At 44.2% G+C, this 21,868-nt stretch overlaps 2 protein-coding genes across 2 annotated transcripts in view; one reads left to right on the top strand and one right to left on the bottom strand.

Moving 5' to 3' along the window:
* LOC135518130 (versican core protein-like) overlaps positions 1-9,284 on the top strand; it is a 33,088-nt gene extending 23,804 nt beyond the window's left edge. The window contains exons 7-13 of the mRNA XM_064943045.1: positions 175-288; positions 744-857; positions 3,041-3,199; positions 3,847-3,929; positions 5,934-6,078; positions 6,663-6,845; positions 6,958-9,284. Of these exons, the coding sequence (XP_064799117.1) occupies positions 175-288; positions 744-857; positions 3,041-3,199; positions 3,847-3,929; positions 5,934-6,078; positions 6,663-6,845; positions 6,958-7,088 (929 nt within the window). The 3' untranslated portion in view covers positions 7,089-9,284. The remainder of the gene's footprint in view (positions 1-174; positions 289-743; positions 858-3,040; positions 3,200-3,846; positions 3,930-5,933; positions 6,079-6,662; positions 6,846-6,957) is intronic.
* Positions 9,285-18,506: 9,222 nt separating this feature from the next.
* LOC135517045 (hyaluronan and proteoglycan link protein 1-like) lies at positions 18,507-21,624 on the bottom strand. Its single transcript, XM_064941071.1, has 4 exons — positions 21,514-21,624; positions 20,028-20,126; positions 19,603-19,802; positions 18,507-18,675 (listed from the first exon to the last, which is right to left on the bottom strand). The coding sequence occupies exons 1-4, from the start codon at positions 21,622-21,624 to the stop codon at positions 18,507-18,509; spliced, it is 579 nt and encodes a 192-aa protein (XP_064797143.1).
* Positions 21,625-21,868: the final 244 nt, after the last annotated feature.

Below are 21,868 nucleotides of genomic sequence, written 5' to 3' on the forward strand. Positions count from 1 at the left end.
TTGATGATGATAATAATGTTATTGATGATGATGATGATGATGATGATAATGTTATTGATGAGGATGATGATAATAATGTTCTTGATGACAATGATAGTGATGGCGGCGTTAACTTTGCGATGTTGCTAATGATAACTGCTGTGATGATGAGGATATGTGTGTGTCTTTTCTCAGCTCTGCAGCAGTGCACGGTAAATGTGTGTCTGAACAAAGCATCTTGCTACCAGAGAGGCAACGCCAGCATCTGTGTATGTGCACCTGGATACACCGGACAGCGTTGCCAAACAGGTACACACATCTCCATAATATATTAATGTCTCCAGAATACCACCCAAGACACATTTACGAGGGGTCTCTGAGATCTGTCATGTCAGGAAGCCTTGGCTGCTGTAGGACTTCAGGGCTGACCTCATTTAGCTGCGTGTGTGTGTGCGTGCTTGCAGTCATGCCTTGAAGAAATGTGTGTCTTGACGAGGTTGAGCTCTGGATGCTTTCTAGGTGTTTTATGTCTTGTTTTAATAGAGAAGTTGTATCATTATCACCCCTGTCCATTTACAAGCAACACCCGTTTACATGCAAACACATCACATTCTGCACAAACAGAATCTGTTGGTCTTAGCTTGGTCCTCCAGAGAGAGTGAAAAAGACGCGCACGCACACACACACACACACACACACACACACACACACACACACACACACACACACACACAGTTATATTATATTCTATGTCATTTGTGTAGATGTTGATGAGTGCCAATCCAACCCGTGTGCTAATGGAGCCACCTGTATGGACGGAGTCAACTCCTTCAGCTGTGTGTGTCTGCCCAGCTACGCAGGACATCTCTGTGAACGAGGTAACACACACACCAGTGCAGCTGTTTTAAAACCCTAATCAAAGCTTTTACAAGACTGAGGCAGCCTTTCAAGACAACTCACAGTTCTGTCAAAAAGTGTTAAATGGTTCTTGTGGAACTGCCAGCTCTTGGTCGTATTTAGTCAGTAAACAGACTCCATTCTCTGGATCAGGCTGAGAACACCATTGTCCAAGGTTGACTATGGCTTTGTATAGGGTGCATCACACACACAGACACATACGCACACACACACACACACACACACACACACACACACACACACACACACACACACACACACACACACAGTGAGTCATGTCTATGCTCCCTGGATATCCCCTAACGCTGGGCGTTGGCTGCACACTAGATTAGTTCCAGCTCCATCCCCAGTACTGCTACTTTTACTCAGCAACTATACTGTACATACATGCATGCTCACATGCATACACCCAATAACATGTGCATTCACCCTCGTACTGTATCTGTAACAGTACATACACAAATATCATGCTAAACAAGCACACTGACAGCCACACCTGGAGAGCCACAGCTGTGTTCTGATGCTATTGGGCCAGAGGAGAGAGGGCAAGGACAGAATCAGTCCATTATTTTATTAGAAAGATGTTGCAGCTGTGGTGGACTGGATCAATGCAGGCTGTACTAACCACTGGCATGGACCAAACCAACTCATTGACAAGTTTGTGTTTGTGTGTGTGAGCATGTGTGTATGTAAGCGCGTGTGTGTGTGAGTGTGTGTGTGTGAGTGAGTGAGTGAGTGAGTGAGTGAGTGAGTGAGTGTGTGTGTGTGTGTGTGTGAGTGAGTGAGTGAGTGAGTGAGTGAGTGAGTGAGTGAGTGAGTGAGTGAGTGAGTGAGTGAGTGAGTGAGTGAGTGAGTGAGTGAGTGAGTGAGTGTGTGTGTGTGTGTGTGTGTGTGTGAGCCTGTATGTGTGTGTGTGTGTGTAGCCAGTGACGGGGGTATGATAAGTTAATAAAGGTGATCTGAAGCTCGCTGATGAGAGATGCACCTTGAGGCCTTGATTAAAAGTCATTTCATTGTCAATTGCACTCAAGGTCTAACTGAAACGTCCTCCTTTAACCCATCCCCTCTGAATCTGAGAGGGCGTTACCTGCCTTGCTCAGAAATACAGATTTTTCACCTTGTTGGCTCAGGGATTGAAATGGTCAACCTTTCGGTTACTGGCCCAGTGCTCTAACCTCAAGGCCACCTCCCGGCCCATAACCCACCACCTGACACACATCACAGACATGCTCAGTCTACCCGTCTTGCTTTAACCCTTTATAATGTTTGCATGTTTCTCTAGACATTATAAGTGATGACGTAACAAACACCTGCCTGTTCAGCCTGTAGGATATGAATAACACTGGTCATTCCCTAGCAACGAACTTAGCAACAAGACTCACGGGAAACAAGCTAAACAGACCCGAGAAGGGATTTTTGCAGATTGGCATTTGTCGTATCAAGTGTCTCATCATTAAATTATGTCAACACATGATGTGTTGCTTTTCATAACATATTGAACCCATTCAAGAATTCTACAGCAGAACACTCAGAATAAACATGTAGAAGAATGGAACTACTCTAAACAACTATTCAGAATTCTAATTCTATGACAACAGCTCATCCAAGCCAGCAGCATGCCTGATCATGGTTTTCAGACATAGCATTGTGGACCCACTAACATACACAAATCTTGCAAAGTCCCAAAACTACAAAGAGGGTTCAGTATGGAGCGACAGTCCCTTAATGCAGTAGCATGCTCTTCTATTCTCGACTTACACAGGTGGATCAACGTGGATGAATGCATGAGAGCGAGCAAGCTTTTGTGTGTGTGTGTGTGTGTGTGTGTGTGTGTGTGTGTGTGTGTGTGTTTGGCCTAGAGAACAGGGAAACTTGTGAGGGTTTCCAAAGCGGATAATGAGCTCCAACTGGGAGTCAGTGAGCTCATTCAGTCAGGGACCTTTCTAAACCAGCTGGAGCTCTTTCTCTTTTACAGTCAACCCTTCGTTTTAGTTTCTCTCTCTAACTCTCTCACTCTGTTTCGATCTCTTTCACTCTCTGTTTCTCTCTCTTCTCCCCTAATTTTATGCAATTTGTTTCATCTCTGAGGATATTGTTAGCCATTGATTGATCTGTTAATCATTGATTCCTCTCTCTCCCCCAGACACGGAGGTGTGTGAGTATGGCTGGCAGAAGTTCCAGAGCCATTGTTATAAGTACATCACCCACCGTCAAACATGGGATGCTGCCGAGAGGGAGTGCCGTGTCCAAGGAGCCCACCTGGCCAGTGTCCTGTCACAGGAGGAGCAGCTGTATGTCAACCGTAAGTCCCGCCTCCCTTAGGTTGTCATTAGTCACAGGTAACAGGTCCAGGCTAGGGTGAGAGGTCAGAGGGTAGAGATATTGTGTGTCATATGTAGCACTCAGGACTCCATAATGAAACTGTTTTGATGAGTCTGCACAACAAACGGTAAAAGACTGATGTTTGTGCAACATGCAGCTCTGGCTGTGGTGACAGCATGACAGCAGTTTTCCTGACTAGTTTATTGGGGACAGTTCACAGTAGGGGGTACTCACGTCATACCCTAGGGCTGCTTACCTACTGTAAAGGAAGTACCCCCTCTGATTTGGTCTGTATCATTCATACATACACCTCAAACTACCCACTGGGCACAAACGTCAGCTCAACGTCTAGTTTTGATTTACATTTGGTTGAGTTGTCAGCTAACGTGAATTCAGCGTAAAATCAACACATTTCACCATGTCATTGGATTTAAAAGTTGGGTGACAAAAATATCCAATCAGTTTTCCACATTGATTCAACGTCATCACATAGAATCTTTGGTTGAAATTATGTGTAAACAACATTGATTCACCTAGAAAGGGGGAAAGAGGGAGAGATCTGCAGTGTTTTGGGGCTTAGTTGTAGAGTTAGACAGATGCAGTCCTAACTGTTGTTTCTCACCCCAGGTCTGGGCCATGACTACCAGTGGATCGGTCTGAACGACAAGATGTTTGAGAGAGACTTCCGCTGGACAGATGGCAGCATCATGGTAGAACAGGAGAAAATTCCCTGATAAGATTCACTACATGGTCAAAAGTATGTGGACACCCCTTCAGATGAGTGGATTCAGCTATATCAGCCACACCCGTTGCTGACAAGTGAATAACATTCAGCACAGAGCCATGCAATCTCCACAGACAAACATTGACAGTAGAATAGCCTGTACTGAAGAGCTCAGTGTGGCACCGTCATAGGATGTCCAACAAGTCAGTTCGTCAAATCTCTGCCCTGCTCGAGCTGCTCCGGACAACTGTAAGGGCTGTTATAGTGAAGTGGAAACGTCGCAAAGTGATTGGCCACACAAGTTCACAGAACGGGACCGCCGAGAGTTGAAACGTGTAGCGTGTAAAAATGGTCTGTCCTTGGTTGCAACACTCACTACTGAGTTCCAAACCGCCTTTGGAAGCAACGTCAGCACAATAACTGTTGGCTGGGAGCTTCATGAAAGGAGTTGCATTGGCCCGAGCAGCCACACACAAGCCTAAGATCACCCTGCGCAATGCCAAGCGTTGGCTGGAGTGGTATAATGGTCGCCGCCGCCATTGGACTCTGGAGCAGTGGAATCACGCTTCACCATCTGGCAGTCCGATGGATGAATCTGGGTTTGGCGGATGCCAGGAGAAAGAGTGCCCACTGTAAAGTTTGGTGGAGGAGGAATAATGGTCTGGGGCTGTTTATCATGGTTCGGGCTAGGCCCCTCATGGTTCGGGATAGATGCTTCCAACTTTGTCGCAACAGTTTGTGGAAGAACTTGACTGGCCTGCACAGAGCTCTGACCTCAACACTATCGAACACCTTTGGGATGAATTGGAACGCCGACTGCCTAATCGCCCAACATCAGTGCCCGACCTCATTAATACTCTTGTGGCTGAATGGAAGGAAGTACCCACAGCAATATTCCAACATCTAGTGGAAAGCCTTCCCAGAAGAGTGGAGGCTGTGATAGCAGCAAAGGAGGGACCAACTCTACATTAATGCCCATGATTTTGGAATGAGAAGTTCGACGAGCAGGCTTCCACATACTTTTGGCCATGTAGTGTATGATATGATGTGATATGGGTGTTACAGATGGTTTTAAGACACACACACAGACACACACACACACATACTACGCAGCTACAACGTAGCTGTTTTCTCTGTATGAAGTGTGAGCTGAGATATGGAGTAAGGACAGTGTGTGTGTGTTTGTGTGTGTGTTGCTGCGCACACACAGCCACAAGAGAGAGACTCAGATGATACTGTTGAAACAATGTTGTTTTTTAACGGCGTTATCGCTCAGTGCTGCAAGACACAACCTTGTTCAGTTCTAAGTGTACATGTGTGTGTTTGAGTTAACATGCATTGATGCATAGCTGTAGCCGTTTGGACCAGGGACACTGCAACCAAAAGATCCTAAAGAAGAGAAGGAGAAGGGGGAGGCGGGGAAAATTGGGGAGAATTCCCCCTATCCCCATGCCAGAGGGTGGTGCTGGTGGTCGGGGGGTAGCTAAACATCTGGTTCAGTTTCACAGTAGAGATTATCGGTCTGGCTCACTGAGATGGAGCAATAGCGCCCCCGTATGACCTCTTTGTGTATTACAGCCACATGCTAACTCCACCTCAGCACTATTCTGTCACAGTAGGAGTCTCCGCTGGGTTCTCTCCTCTCGAGGCTGTTCATAAGTGAAGCTTCTGACAGCTTACAGAAAAAGCAGGGTTAACAAAGGAAACTTTGTTGTATAAACTGATAGGCTTGTTAAAAGGTACTGTCATCTGGTTCCCATAATGGCTAGTGATGAATGAGATTGGTAAAGAAGTTACAATGAGATTCCTCCCCTGTGTTATACAGTGACTACCTTACAGGTCATGTATACTGTGAATGATGATCTTATACAGTAAGGGCTGTGTGAGCTATCTGGGTAACTGTGGAGCTGTTAAGCTGCTATTGAATATGACTGTAGTAAAAAGGTCTAAACTTTGGTGATGATGAGAGCGTGTGATTGTTTGTTTGCAGCAATATGAGCACTGGCGTCCCAACCAGCCAGACAGTTTCTTCCAATCTGGAGAGGACTGTGTGGTGATGATCTGGCATGAGGGAGGACAGTGGAATGATGTACCCTGCAACTACCACCTCACCTTCACCTGCAAGAAGGGCACAGGTAACACAAACACAAATGGGTCAATTCCAGTTCAATTCCAGTTCAATTCCAGTTCAATTCCAGTCAATTCAGAAAGTAAACCAAATTTCAATTTTTCTAATTGAAAAACATTGAAGAGATTTGGAATGGGTCCTCAGATCCTCAAAAGGTTTTACAGGTGCTCCATCGAGAGCATCCTGCCTGGTTGCATCACTGCCTGGTATGGCAACTGCTCGGCCTCCGACCACAAGGCACTAGAGAGGGTAGTGCGTACGGCCCAGTACATCCCCGGGGCCAAGCTTCCTGCCATCCAGGACCTCTATACCTGGCGGTGTCAGAGAAAGGCCATAACAATTGTCAAAGACTCCAGGCACCCCAGTCATAGACTGTTCTCTCTACTACCGCACGGCAAGCGGTACCGGAGTGCCAAGTCTAGGTCCAAGAGGCTTCTCAACAGCTTCTACCCCCAAGCCAAAAGACTCCAGAACAGCTAATCAAATGGTTACCTAGACATACACTCTCTCACACACACACACACACACACACACACACACACACACACACACACACACACACCTTACCCCTGTCCTCTCTCCTCCCTACAGTCTCTTGCAGTCAGCCCCCATTGGTGAAGGATGCCTGTGTGTTCGGTTCTATGAAGCCTCGTTATGAGATCAACTCTCTGGTTCGTTACCACTGTAAAAACGGTTTCATACAGAGACATGTCCCTACCATTCGCTGCCGTGACAATGGCCAATGGGACAGCCCCAAGATCACCTGCATGAGCCGTGAGTACCTTCCATTTCCGCTGTCTCAATGACTACCAGAACTGACTACAGCCACCAACTAATCAGGGCCTTGATGCAACAACATTAACAATCTCTCCTTTTGTTTTTTCAGCCGCTACCTACCAGAAGGCTGTCGTTTCTCGGCAACGTACCGATAATCACAATCATAACCAGAATCAGTACAATCACAACAATCAAAACCAGCACCAATACAACTATCGAAACCAACAATACAACAATTAAAACAACCAAGACCAACAGAAGAATTACAACTAGCAACGTCAGGGCAGCTGTAACCAGCAGCAACAGAGCCAGAGAGATACGAGACATCAACACTCATCTGATTTCTGGTCAGTCCTTAAAAGCGCAGATAAGGTTGCAAAATTCAAGTAATTTTCCCAAAATTCCAAAGTTTTCCAGAAATCCTGGTTGGATGAATCTGAATTTCCTGTTATTCCCTCCTGATTCCAGGACTCTTCCAATGGGGATTTCTGGAATTTTGAGTAATGTACTAATCCCAGACCAAGTCAGATCAGATCCAAGGGGTTATCTCGGGCCAGACACATTGACATACTTTCAGAACTATTTATAAATATGTATAGCTACATGGGGTATTTCACAAGGCATAATCACAATCAGCAACTAACTCTGATCAACTCTCATTAAACACAGGTTAATAAACATTGTAACACAGAGTAGGTTAATAAACATTGTAACACAGAGTAGGTTAATAAACATTGTAACACAGAGTAGGTTAATAAACATTGTAACACAGAGTAGGTTAATAAACATTGTAACACAGAGTAGGTTAATAAACATTGTAACACAGAGTAGGTTAATAAACATTGTAACACAGAGTAGGTTAATAAACATTGTAACACAGAGTAGGTTAATAAACATTGTAACACAGAGTATTGAGTCCATTTCAAATTCAACTGGGACAAATTAAGTTTCAGAATATTTTTGAAATTAGTTGGCTAACTTGATCTTGATCTTGCTTAGTGAAATCCACCCCAGATCACGTCTGATTCTTCCGACAACAACACACACTGCCCTAATGGTTAACACAGCAACAGTGTCCGTCTCTAGAACAGGAGAGCTTTTCTGTGCCTGCTCTAGAGGGACACATCTCAATCCAATGCTTTCTGAAAATGTCCACTTTATGCAGTTTCTTTTTCCTGAGAAATAATCCACTGAAAAGACAAATAAAGTATATATTTGGCTCACTACTAGAATGTCTGCCTGTGCCCTGGTGACAAGTTTGCAATTATTCCAGTGAAAGAGACCCGAGTTTATTATTTGGAATAATGAGCATTCACATAATCACATCAGCAAGTTATGAAGGTTTATATGAATCATTCCATATTTTCTGCTCACAGAATGGAAGATAGAAGTTGATTGTTCTCATATACAACCCCCTTCAGAACAGCTTCAGTTCGTCGTGGCATGGACTCTACAAGGTGTTGAAAGCGTTCCACATGGATGCTGGCCCATGTTGACTCCAATGCTTCCCACAGTTGTGTCAAGTTGGCTGGATGTCCTTTGGGTGGTGGACCATTATTGATAAATACGGTAAACTGTTGAGTGTTAAAAACCCAGCAGCGTTTCAGTTCTTGACACAAACCAGTGCGCCTGGCACCTACTACCATACCCTGTTCAAAGGCACTTAAATCGTTTGTCTTGCCCATTCATCCACTGAATGGCACACATACACAATCCATGCCTAAAGGCTTAGAAATCCTTCTTTAACCTGTCTCCTCCCCTTCATCTACACTGATTGAAGGGGACTTAACAGGTGACATCAATAAGGGACCATAGCTTTCACCTGGATTTACCTGGTCAGTCTATGTCATGGAAAGAGCAGGTGTTCTTAGTGTTTTGTACACTCAGTGTAGACTTGATTCAATATTGTGCATACAGGCAGTATGTCATGTGAATTAATTTTATGTAAAAAATAAAAAAAATAATGAGCCACATGTTTATCACCATCTTTGGTCAATTAAAAAGTCACTATGAAGTGCAATCGTTGTTCATGACAAGTGACTGTTAGCATATGGAGCATAGAAGGGATATCTGTGACAGTCACCTCCTGCAGTGGCTCTCCAGCGTATTAAAAACATCAGTAATACCTTCATCGTAAAGATAATGTTTAAAAAAATATATATATATATGTATACAATGATAAAGATGAGAATATAGAGTATAATGAATGTCAGGTATGTGGGTGAATGTGTGCTGTGGCTAGAGACCTGACTCATAGGATAGAGGATAAAAGTTTTATATTAAGACATATCCATTTCATTTATTGTACAGTGCCTTGCAAAAGTATTCGGCCCCCTTGAACTTTGTGACCTTTTGCCACATTTCAGGCTTCAAACATAAAGATATAAAACTGTATTTTTTTGTGAAGAATCAACAACAAGTGGGACACAATCATGAAGTGGAACGACATTTATTGGATATTTCAAACTTTTTTAACAAATCAAAAACTGAAAAATTGGGCGTGCAAAATTATTCAGCCCCTTTACTTTCAGTGCAGCAAACTCTCTCCAGAAGTTCAGTGAGGATCTCTGAATGATCCAATGTTGACCTAAATGACTAATGATGATAAATACAATCCACCTGTGTGTAATCAAGTCTCCGTATAAATGCACCTGCACTGTGATAGTCTCAGAGGTCCGTTAAAAGCGCAGAGAGCATCATGAAGAACAAGGAACACACCAGGCAGGTCCGAGATACTGTTGTGAAGAAGTTTAAAGCCGGATTTGGATACAAAAAGATTTCCCAAGCTTTAAACATCCCAAGGAGCACTGTGCAAGCGATAATATTGAAATGGAAGGAGTATCAGACCACTGCAAATCTACCAAGACCTGGCCGTCCCTCTAAACTTTCAGCTCATACAAGGAGAAGACTGATCAGAGATGCAGCCAAGAGGCCCATGATCACTCTGGATGAACTGCAGAGATCTACAGCTGAGGTGGGAGACTCTGTCCATAGGACAACAATCAGTCGTATATTGCACAAATATGGCCTTTATGGAAGAGTGGCAAGAAGAAAGCCATTTCTTAAAGATATCCATAAAATGTGTTGTTTAAAGTTTGCCACAAGCCACCTGGGAGACACACCAAACATGTGGAAGAAGGTGCTCTGGTCAGATGAAACCAAAATTGAACTTTTTGGCAACAATGCAAAACGTTATGTTTGGCGTAAAAGCAACACAGCTCATCACCCTGACCACACCATCCCCACTGTCAAACATGGTGGTAGCAGCATCATGATTTGGGCCTGCTTTTCTTCAGCAGGGACAGGGAAGATGGTTAAAATTGATGGGAAGATGGATGGAGCCAAATACAGGACCATTCTGGAAGAAAACCTGATGGAGTCTGCAAAAGACCTGAGACTGGGACGGAAATTTGTCTTCCAACAAGACAATGATCCAAAACATAACGCAAAATCTACAATGGAATGGTTCAAAAATAAACATATCCAGGTGTTAGAATGGCCAAGTCAAAGTCCAGACCTGAATCCAATCGAGAATCTGTGGAAAGAACTGAAAACTGCTGTTCACAAATGCTCTCCATCCAACCTCACTGAGCTCGAGCTGTTTTGCAAGGAGGAATGGGAAAAAATTTCAGTCTCTCGATGTGCAAAACTGATAGAGACATACCCCAAGCGACTTACAGCTGTAATCGCAGCAAAAGGTGGCGCTACTAAAAGGTGGCGCTAGTATTAACTTAAGGGGGCTGAATAATTTTGCACGCCCAATTTCTCTGTTTTTGATTTGTTAAAAAAGTTTGAAATATCCAATAAATGTCGTTCCACTTCATGATTGTGTCCCACTTGTTGTTGATTCTTCACAAAAAAATACAGTTTTATATCTTTATGTTTGAAGCCTGAAATGTGGCAAAAGGTCGCAAAGTTCAAGGGGGGCGAATACTTTCGCAAGGCACTGTATATGTTACACCAATGAATGGACTGTGATACTGTTAAAGGTCATGAGAACTGAAGTGATTTTTACAACAATGACTTATTTTGCTGTTTACAAAAAATCTGCCTTGTTGTACCTTGCAGAGAAAGACCCGTATCTTAGATTATGTCTCATTTCAGTTCTTTATGTTGCACACAACCTGTTTAGTAAAGTTATACAATCCAGATATCTGAGCTGTTACCGTGCTGGGCAGGGGGTTGACCTGTACCCCAGAATCCCCCTAAACTGCTCTCAACAGAACCAACTTTGAGAAACACTTAGGTTGTGTTCCCCTGCTCAGACAATGCATGTATCAACCAATGGATGCGTGCCAGATCATCGACTGTGCCATTAGGCTCCAGATTGCTGAAGCATATGAATTTGTTGGCTGATACGCAAAATACCTATCCAGGCACATCTAAGCAGAGTAACACAACCTCAAAGACACTTGAACTTTGACCTTTTAGAAATACAAATGATTCCTTTTTACATAAGGAACATTTTTGATCCCCAAAAAATAGCTCAAATACTTTGTCAGTATATCCTGTTACTATCGTCTGTAAAATATCTGTATAAATCAATTGCTCCTGATTAAGCATGAACAACAGTACAAAGAGGAGACTGTAGTGAAAGTTTATCGGCTAATATCGCTGTTCCTCAGTTAGAAGATTCTGCTGCATTTGTCTTCTTTGTTTACTGCTTTCATACATTCTGTTTTCTCTGTTTTTATCATGTCTGTTTCTACCTAGAGAGTGTTGGGGATACTGTATCAGAAGAGGCAGAGGGAATGTGATTTATCAGAGAATACTTTGTCTGTTTTTATGTTTATGTTCTGTATGTCGACAAAGACCCACTAATAATGTACCTATACACCATCCTCTGCTCCATCGCAACTTCTGCTGTGTGTGCAATAAAAATATTATAACGGATTTTATCCATGTGTATCAATGTTCTCTCGCTTCATATCTCAATGCAGAAGATTAGTCATTACATGCACTGGAGCTTGTTGAAAATAATACAAATATTGTCTTTACCTGCAATAAGTATTGATTACCAACAGAGGGAGCCACTGTACTTTATTTTAGAGAGTGGGGATGCATTCTAATGTCTAATGCTTAACGAGTGATGATATACTCTCACAAAGTGAATTAACAAATAAGTGACTGAATGAGTCTTTCTTTCCAGTCTGTCTGTCTGTCAGTCAAGCCCTGCTGTATGTCCTGGTAACAGCTGAAGGCTGGTTGGGGGACATGAAAATTGCCCTTTGCTCTGGAAACCCGTATGAAAATATGAAAATCCGCCAGCAAACCAACCACCCTCATGACGTCATCCAGCTTCTAAAACAATCTGCTGCTTTGAAAGACAATTTTCAGTAACAAGATCAAGGAACAGAACAGGAATAACACGAGAAGACACCTGTGTACTTCTGTAATTCCTCAAACTGGCAGGAAAACACGCACATTTGGAAACACGTACATTACTGAGGGCCTGCATGTGTGTGTTGGTACCCAATAACCCTATCCTCTAATACAATCCTAATACTATATCCTCGACCTCTATCCTCCTACTATATCCCCTAACCCTATCCTCCTACTATATCCTCAACCTCTATCCTCCTACTATATCCCCTAACCCTATCCTCCTACTCTATCCTCGACCCCTATCCTCCTACTATATCCCCTAACCCTATCCTCCTACTATATCCTCAACCCCTATCCTCCTACTATATCCCCTAACCCTATCCTCCTACTATATCCCCTAACCCTATCCTCCTACTATATCCTCGACCTCTATCCTCCTACTATATCCCCTAACCCTATCCTCCTACTATATCCTCGACCCCTATCCTCCTACTATATCCCCTAACCCTATCCTCCTACTATATCCCCTAACCCTATCCTCCTACTATATCCCCTAACCCTATCCTTCTACTATATCCCCTAACCCTATCCTCCTACTATATCCCCTAACCCTATCCTCCTACTATATCCCCTAACCCTATCCTCCTACTATATCCCCTAACCCTATCCTCCTACTATATCCTCGACCCCTATCCTCCTACTATATCCCCTAACCCTATCCGCCTACTATATCCTCTGACTAAATCTATCGCTATCCTTTTACTATATCCTCTACCCCTATCCACCAACTATGTCCTTTAACCATATCCTCCTACTATATTCTCTACCCATATCCTCCTACTATATTCTCTACCCCTATCCTCCTACTATATCCTTTTCCCTATCCTACTACAATATCCCCTACCTCTATCCTCCTTCTGTATACCCTACCCGTCCTCCTAATTTATCCTCTTCCCCATCCTCTTACTTACACCCCCTCCAGGTGTCGCTGTCGAACGCATCTTTGACTTCCGGTCACAACTTGCAGACTTGTTTAGGTGCTGCAGTGCGTTTTGTTGCTAACCTTACTTTGCTACCTCACAACTTGACTGTTTTTACTTTTTAATTACCGTTTATATTGTTGTTTTTTCCCTCACTCAACTTTTTTTTCATTCAACTTTTTCACTCCGGACGCTTTATCTGGACGTGGTTCGTCAGGACGTCCAACAGCCGAAGCTAAGTAGTAACATTAACATGATGCCTTCTAATTGCAGTCGCTGTACTCATAATATACAGGAAAACGATCGCCTTACGGCGAGGATAGCTGTGCTGCGAGCCCAGCTTCAGACGCAATCGTTAGGCAAGGGTTATTTCAGTACAGGAAAGGATGAAACAGCGTCTGTGCCACCAGTAAGTACAGATAGTAACGTTAGTATAAATCCCCTCACACAGTCAGTGCAGCCGGACCTCTCGTGGCTTCTGTAGGGAAATGCTGTAGGAACGCTCAACCGGTGTCGCTCATTCAGCCGACAGAAACTTTCAACTGGTTCTCCCCATTAAGCAGCAAGTCGTAGTCAGAGGCCGAGCTTTCTCTGGTCTCTACTCCTCCCGTTACGGGGTTTGAGACACCGAAGCCTCCCACCATTAGCTTTGACAAATTGAAAACGCTAGTCATTGGTGACTCCATTACTCGTAGTATTAGACTTACACTGTTTACCAGGGGGCAGGGCTACCGACGTTAAGGCTAATCTGAAGATGGTGCTGGCTAAAGCTAATTACTGGCGAGTGTAGAGAGTATAGGGATATTGTTATCCACGTCGGCACCACCGATGTTAGGATGAAACAGTCAGGGGTCACCAAGCGCAACATAGCTTCAGCGTGTAAATCAGCTAGAAAGATGTGTCGTCGTCGAGTAATTGTCTCTGGCCCCCTCCCAGTTAGGGGGAGTGATGAGCTCTACAGCGGAGTCTCACAACTCAGTCGCTGGTTGAAAACTGTTTTCTGCCCCCCCAAAAAGATAGAATTTGTAGAAAATTAGCCCTCTTTCTGGGACTCACCCACAAACAGGACCAAGCCTGGCCTGTTGAGGAGTGACAGACTCCATCCTAGCTGGAGGGATGCTCTCATCTTATCTACGAACATAGACAGGGCTTTAACTCCCCTAGCTCCACAATGAAATAGGGTGCAGCCCCCCCCCCCCCCCAAATTACGTTTTCGTCTTTTGAGCTTTCTATCATGAAATCTATGAATCATACTCAATCAATTTTTATAGCTACTATTTGCAGGCCTCCTGGGCCATATACAGCATTACTCATTGAGTTCCCTGAATTCCTATTGGACCTTGTAGTCATGGCAGATAATATTCACATTTTTGGTGACTTTAATTTTCACATGGAAAAGTCCACAGTCCCACTCCAAAAGGCTTTCGGAGCCATCATCGACTCAGTGGGTTTTGTCCAACATGTCTCTGGACCCACTCACTGTAACAGTCATACTCTGGACCTAGTTTTGTCCCATGGAATAAATGTTGTGGATCTTAATGTTTTTCCTCATAATCCTGCATTATCGGACCACCATTTTATTAAGTTTGCAATCGCAACAAATAATCTACTCAGAACCCAACCAAGGATCATCAAAAGTCGTGCTATAAATTCTCGGACAACCCAAAGATTCCTGGATGCCCTTCCAGACTCCCTCCGCCTACCCAAGGACGTCAAAGTAGAAAAATCAGTTAACCACCAAACTGAGGAACTCAATTTAACCTTGCGCAATAACCTAGATGCAGTCACACCCCTAATAACAAAAAATGCTTGTCATAAGAAACTAGCTCCCTGGTATACAGAAAATACCCGAGCTCTGAAGCAAGCTTCCAGAACATTGGAATGGAAATGGCGCCACAACAAACTGTTGTGCTAGTCTTCCATCCTACTTGGAAAGACAGTACCGTGCAGTATTGAAGAGCCCTTACTGCTGCTCGATCATGCTATGTTTTCAATTTAAGAAGAACAAAAAGAACAATCCAACAATTATTTTTGATACTGTCGCAAAGCTAACTACAAAGCAGCATTCCCCAAGAGAGGATGGCTTTCACTTCAGCAATGATATAAATTCATTAACTTCTTTGAGGAAAATATCATGATCATTAGAAAGCAAATTACGGACTCCTCTTTAAATCTGCGTATTCCTTCAAAGCTCAGTTGTCCTGAGTCTGCACAACTCTGCCAGGACCTAGGATCAAGAGAGACACTCAAGTGTTTTAGTACTATATCTCTTGACACAATGATGAAAATAATCATGGCCTCTAAACCTTCAAGCTGCATACTGGACCCTATTCCAACTAAACTAGCTGCTTCCTGTGCTTGGCCCTCCTATGTTGAACATAATAAACAGCTCTCTATCCACCGGATGTGTACCAAACTCACTAAACGTGGCAGTAATAAAGCCTCTCTTGAAAAAGCCAAACCTTGACCCAGAAAATATAAAGAACTATCGGCCTATATTGAAACTAAACGCTTCAGTCTGGTTTTAGACCCCATCATAGCACTGAGACTGCACTTGTGAAAGTAGTAAATTACCTTTTAATAATGTCTTAGAAGCCAACTGATCTGGCATCATATTCATTTAGTACAAACGCATATTTTCAGCTGGTTGGATTACCGAAATATGGTTCCTTTCCCCCCCACCTTTTGATGTTCCCAGACTCTCTATGTTAAACAAAGGCATTTCAAGAGTCCTTTTGTAGAGTCAAGAGAGAGGAAAGGGAGAAAAGTATTTATGGGAGGGGTCATAAACCTCACCCACAGGCCAACGTCATGACACCTCCTACTATATCCTCTACCCCATACTCCTACTATATCCTTGAATCCTATCTACCTACTATATCCTCTGCCCCTATCTTCCTATTATATTCTCTACCCCATTCATCCTACTATATCCTCTACCCCTTTCCACCTACAATAACCTCTACCCCTATCATCCTACCATATTGTCTACCCGTATCCATCTACTATATCCTCTACCCTTGTCCTCCTACATTTTCCCCTTCCCCTATCCACCTATGATATCCTCTACCCGTATCCTCCTACTATGTCCTCTACCCCTATCCTCCTACTATGTCCTCTACCCCTATCCTCCTACTATGTCCTCTACCCCTATCCTCCTACTATGTCCTCTACCCCTATCCTCCTACTATGTCCTCTACCCCTATCCTCCTACTATGTCCTCTACCCCTATCCTACTATATCCTCTACCCCTATCCTCCTGCTATATCTTCCACCTGTATCCTTCTACTATATCCTCTACCTCTATCCTCCTACTATGTCCTCTACCCCTATCCTCCTACTATGTCCTCTACCCCTATCCTCCTACTATGTCCTCTACCCCTATCCTCCTACTATGTCCTCTACCCCTATCCTCCTACTATGTCCTCTACCCCTATCCTCCTACTATGTCCTCTACCCCTATCCTCCTACTATGTCCTCTACCCCTATCCTCCTACTATGTCCTCTACCCCTATCCTCCTACTATGTCCTCTACCCCTATCCTCCTACTATGTCCTCTACCCCTATCCTCCTGCTATATCTTCCACCTGTATCCTCCTACTATATCTTCCACCTGTATCTTCCTACTATGTCCTATACCCCTATCCTCCTACTATGTCCTCTGCCCCATCCCCTACTATATCCTCCACCCTTATCGTCCTTCTATATCCTCTACCCCTATCCTCCTACTATATCCTCTACGCCTATCTTCCTACTATATCCTCTACCCCTATCCTCCTACTATATCCTCTACGCCTATCTTCCTACTATATCCTCTACCCCTATCCTCCTACTATATCCTCTACGCCTATCTTCCTACTATATCCTCTACCCCTATCCTCCTACTATATCCTCTACCCCTATCCTCCTACTGTATATCCTACCCCATCCTCATACCATATCCTCCTTCTATATCATCCTGCTATGTCCTCTTCTCTAGGGCTCATACTATATCCTCCACCCCTGTCCTCCTACTATATCCTCTACCCCTATCCTCCTACTATATCCTCTACCTCTATCCTCCTACTATATCCTCTACCCCTATCCTCCTACTATATCCTCTACCTCTATCCTCCTACTATATCCTCTACCGCTATCCTCCTACTATATCCTCTACCTCTATCCTCCTACTATATCCTCTACCTCTATCCTCCTACTATATCCTCTACCCCATACTCCTACTATATCCTCTACCCCTATCCTCCTACTATATCCTCTACCCCATACTCCTACTATATCCTCTACCCCATACTCCTACTATATCCTTGAATCCTACCTAACTACTATATCCTCTGCCCCAATCTTCCTACTATATTCTCTACCCCTATCATCCAACCATATTGTCTACCCGTATCCATCTATTATATCCTCTACCCTTGTCCTCCTACATTTTCCCCTTCCCCTATCCTCCTGCTATATCCCCATACCCCTTTCCTCCTACTATATATTTTAACCCAAGGGCTCATTCTATATCCTCTACCCCTATCCTCCTACTATATCACCAACCCTTATCCTCCTACTATATCCTCTACCACTATCCTCCTACTATATCACCAACCCTTATCCTCCTACTATATCCTCTACCACTATCCTCTTGTTATATCATCTAACCCTTTTCCTCCTACCATATCCTCTACCCATATCCTCCTACTTATATATCCCCTACCCATATCCTCCTACTATATCCTCTGCACCTATCCTCTGATTTATCCTCTACCCCAAGGGCTCCTAATATGTTCCCTTCTACTAACCTACTATATCCCCAATCCCTATTGTCCTACTATATCCTCTACCTCTATGCCTCTACTTCATCAGTTTTTGTGTAAATAGTGTTGTTCTTTTGTTGTCCTAGGTTTAATTGCACAGAACAGGTAAGTGTCCAAAGGTATCAGTCCAATTATCAGTGGTTGTACCAGGTTGTTCTCAGTCCAAGCACGTCCTTCAGGCTATGGCATGAATAATCCACTAACAATGTCACTTTGGGAATATGTGACATCATCTTTATCTCCCTCCCTCCCTCCCTCAAATCCATCTTCCCTTTCTGTTCCTGCATAGAAATAACAGATTAAATCAAATGAACCTTAAATTGTACAGGCGTAAACTATGCCTGTACAATTTCAGGTCCCAGATTACAAAAAAACATGGATTTTGTCTCACACCTCGTGTTTTACAGTATCTAAAAATAAAACATCACAGTTTTAGTGATACCACTAACTTCCTCCACATGACCTCCCTCTCTCCTATCTCCTCTCCCACATCCCCCTCCCCCTTCTTTTCTCTGTAAATGTAATATGTTCTCAATGTGTGTGAGAACCTACCTATCACTCCCCCACCCTGCGTTGCACCAGTCCAAACCCCCATGCCAAGCCTCATACAGCTGGTCAAACGACGCCATGATGGAGTCCTGATCGGAACACGCCCACTCAGCGTCAAAGAAGTTCAGGTTGTAACGAACCAGCTGAGGGAAGTAGGGGTAGACGATAACAGGGAGAGGAGAGAGGAGAAGAGAGAGAGGGAAATAGAGGAGAGACAGGAGAAAATCAATACCATAACAGCAATAAATAACATATCAATTTGCGTCGGGTTTTATGTCTTCACTTAATCTCTCTTTAAACAAAACAGTAGTTGTAAAAAAAACTATCTGTAATAGTTAAAACCCCATTACCTTATAGCCTTTTATCAAATCCTACTATTTCTATTCCAGTGTTGTGTTTGTGTGTGGTAGCTGTAGGCCTGTAACTCCAGGCTTTAGATTGGCAATGGTTGATCATCCTCATATATAATAAAACAGGTCTGGCTGGGTGATGTATGGAATTATACCATGTCCCATGGAGGAGAGCCAGGAATGGAAATATAATTGATGAACTCCATTACTCTGGCCTGACTCTGTGTGTGTGTGTGTGTGTGTGTGTGTGTGTGTGTGTGTGTGTGTGTGTGTGTGTGTGTGTGTGTGTGTGTGTGTGTGTGTGTGTGTGTGTGTGTGTGCGTGTGCGTGCTTCTGCATGAGTGTGCTTGTGTGTGCACCTGCATGCGCATGCCTGTGTGTGTGTGTGCTTCTGCATGAGTGTGCTTGTGTGTGTGTGTGTGCTTCTGCATGAGTGTGCTTGTGTGTGCACGTGCATGTTTGTGCGCGTGTGTGTGTCCCTGACAGTCCTCCTGGGTAGTCTCAGCTCGTGGTGCTATATATAGCCAGAACCCTGAGCCAGCTAGACAAGGACAGGCTGCTGCGGAGTTGACACAGTCACTTTACCACAGCCCAGTCACTTAAAATGATGCTTCTCCCAAAGTTAGTCAAACATTTCCATACCTCAAAAGTGATCGGAGTGCATTTTAAATGCTGTGTGAGGGCAAACTTTCAGTGTCTGTGTGTGTGTGTGTGTGTGTGTCTACGAGCATCCATGCGTCTGTTACCTTGCAGGTCCAGAGACACCACACCCGTGCCGTTTTCCATCCTGTCGATGACCTCACACTTATATCTCCCATAATCCTCCAGTGTGAGCTCTGTGATGACCAGCGACGCATCGGTAGGAGCCGAGTCCTGTAAGTAGATGCGTCCATGGAAACGTCTGTAACTCCGCTTGTGGAAACCCATGGCAATGAACACATCCCCCTAGAACAAGATGAAGAATGATTTGTAATTGATGTCATCAGTTGGCACCAATGGATAATTCCTGGTCTCTTTTATGACAGACTATCCCCCATATTGCAATACTTTTGAACAGACCTGTAGAGTATCTGACTCTGACCAAAATTCTTGCATTATATGGATGGAAAAGGAGGTTTGATTCAAGTTTTACCCTGGTCTATTTTATGACATAGGTTATTGTAGAAACACACCTCTGAGGTATTCTGAGGTCAGCTTAGTCCATTTTATCCTTAGTTTGAGGTTGGTGGGCAGTGACACATCTCTGTGGTCTGACCAATCTGATTCCAGCTACAAGATTGCTTCGATCACGTGGACTGGGATATGTTCCGGATAGCCTCAGACAACAACATTGATGTTTACGCTGATTCGGTGAGCGAGTTACTTAGCAAGGGCATAGGTGATTTTGTAATCACGGTGACAATTAAAACCTTCCCCAACCAGAAACTGTGGATTGATGGCAGCATTTGTGCAAAACAGAAAGCACGAACCACTGCTTTTAATCATGGCAAGGTGACCGGAAACATGGCCGAATACAAGCAGTGTAGCTATTCCCTCCGCAAGGCAATCAAACAAGCTAAGCATCAGTATAGAGACAAAGTAGAGTCTCAATTCAACGGATTACAAAATGAAAACCAGCCCCGTCGAGGACACCGATGTCTTGCTCCCAGACAAACTAAACAACTTCTTTGCTCGCTTTGAGGACAATACAGTGCCACTGATTCGGCCCACTACCAAAACATGTGGGCTCTCCTTCACCGCAGCCAACGTGAGAAAAAAACATTTAAACTTGTTAACCCTCGAAAGGCTGCCGGCCCAGACAGCATCCCTAGTTGCGTCCTCAGAGCGCTGACCAGCTGGCTGGTGTGTTTATGGACATATTCAATCAATCCCTATCCCAGTCTGTTGTTCCCATATGCTTCAAGTGGGCCACCATTGTTCCTGTTCCCAAGAAATCTGAGGTAACTGAGCTAAACGCACCGTAGCACTCACTTCCGTTATCATGAAGTGCTTTGAGAGACTAGTCAAGGATCATATCACCTCCACCCTACCTGACACCCTAGACCCACTCCAATGTGCTTACAGCCCAAATAGGTCCACAGACAACGCAATCACACTGCACACTACCCTAACCCATCTGGACAAGAGGAATACCTATGTAAGAATGCTGTTCATCAATTACAGCTCAGCATTTAACACCACAGTACCCTCCAAACTCGTCATTAAGCTAGAGGCCCTGGGTCTCGACCCCGCCCTGTGCAACTGGGTACTGGACTTCCTGATGGGCCGCTCCCAGGAGGTGAGGGTAGGAAACAACATCTCCAGCCTGCTGATCCTCAACACTGGAGCCCAACAAGGGTGCATTCTCAGTCCTCTCCTGTACTCCCTGTTCACCCATGACTGCGTGGCCATGCACACCTCCAACTCAATCATCAAGTTTGTAGACGACACAACAGTAATGGGCTTGATTACCAAGAATGACGAGACAGCCTACAGGGAGGAGGTGAGGGCATTCGGAGTGTGGTGTCAGGAAAATAACCTCTCACTCAATGTCAGAAAAACAAAAGAGATGATTGTGGACTTCAGGAAGGCTACTTTACTACTACTATTCAGGACTTTCAGCCTCAGGAGGCTGGAAAAATGTGACTTGTCACTGAAAACCCTCACTATCTCTTACAGGAGCAAAATTGAGAGTATCCCTGTCGGTCTGTATAACCGCCTGGTACGTCAACTGCACCACCCACAACCGTAAGACTCTCCAGAGGATGGTGCCGTCTGCACAACGCATCACCGGGGGCAAACTACCTGCTCTCCAGGACACCTACAACACCCGATGTCGCAGGAAGGCAAAAAAGATCATCAAGGACAATAACCACCCGAGCCACTGCCTGTTCACCCCGCTTCCATCCAGAAGGCGAGGTCAGTACAGGTGCATCAAATCTGGGACCGAGAGATTGAAAAACAGATTATATCGCTTGGCTATCAGATTGTTAAACAGCCACCACGAGAACAGAGAGGCGGCTGCCTACCTG

Source organism: Oncorhynchus masou, chromosome 28 (assembly GCF_036934945.1).
Source record: "Oncorhynchus masou masou isolate Uvic2021 chromosome 28, UVic_Omas_1.1, whole genome shotgun sequence".
Lineage (NCBI taxonomy): Eukaryota > Metazoa > Chordata > Actinopteri > Salmoniformes > Salmonidae > Oncorhynchus > Oncorhynchus masou.

Coding starts and splice junctions, on each gene's coding strand:
- LOC135517045 (XM_064941071.1), bottom strand. CDS start 21,624: ATGCGTTGTGCAGACGGCACCATCCTCTGGAGAGTCTTACGGTTGTGG. Junction 20,127..21,513: donor ATACTCTCAATTTTGCTCCT/GTAAGAGATAGT, acceptor GCAATCTTGTAG/CTGGAATCAGATTGGTCAGA. Junction 18,676..19,602: donor GTGTCTCTGGACCTGCAAGG/TAACAGACGCAT, acceptor TCCTCTCCCTGT/TATCGTCTACCCCTACTTCC.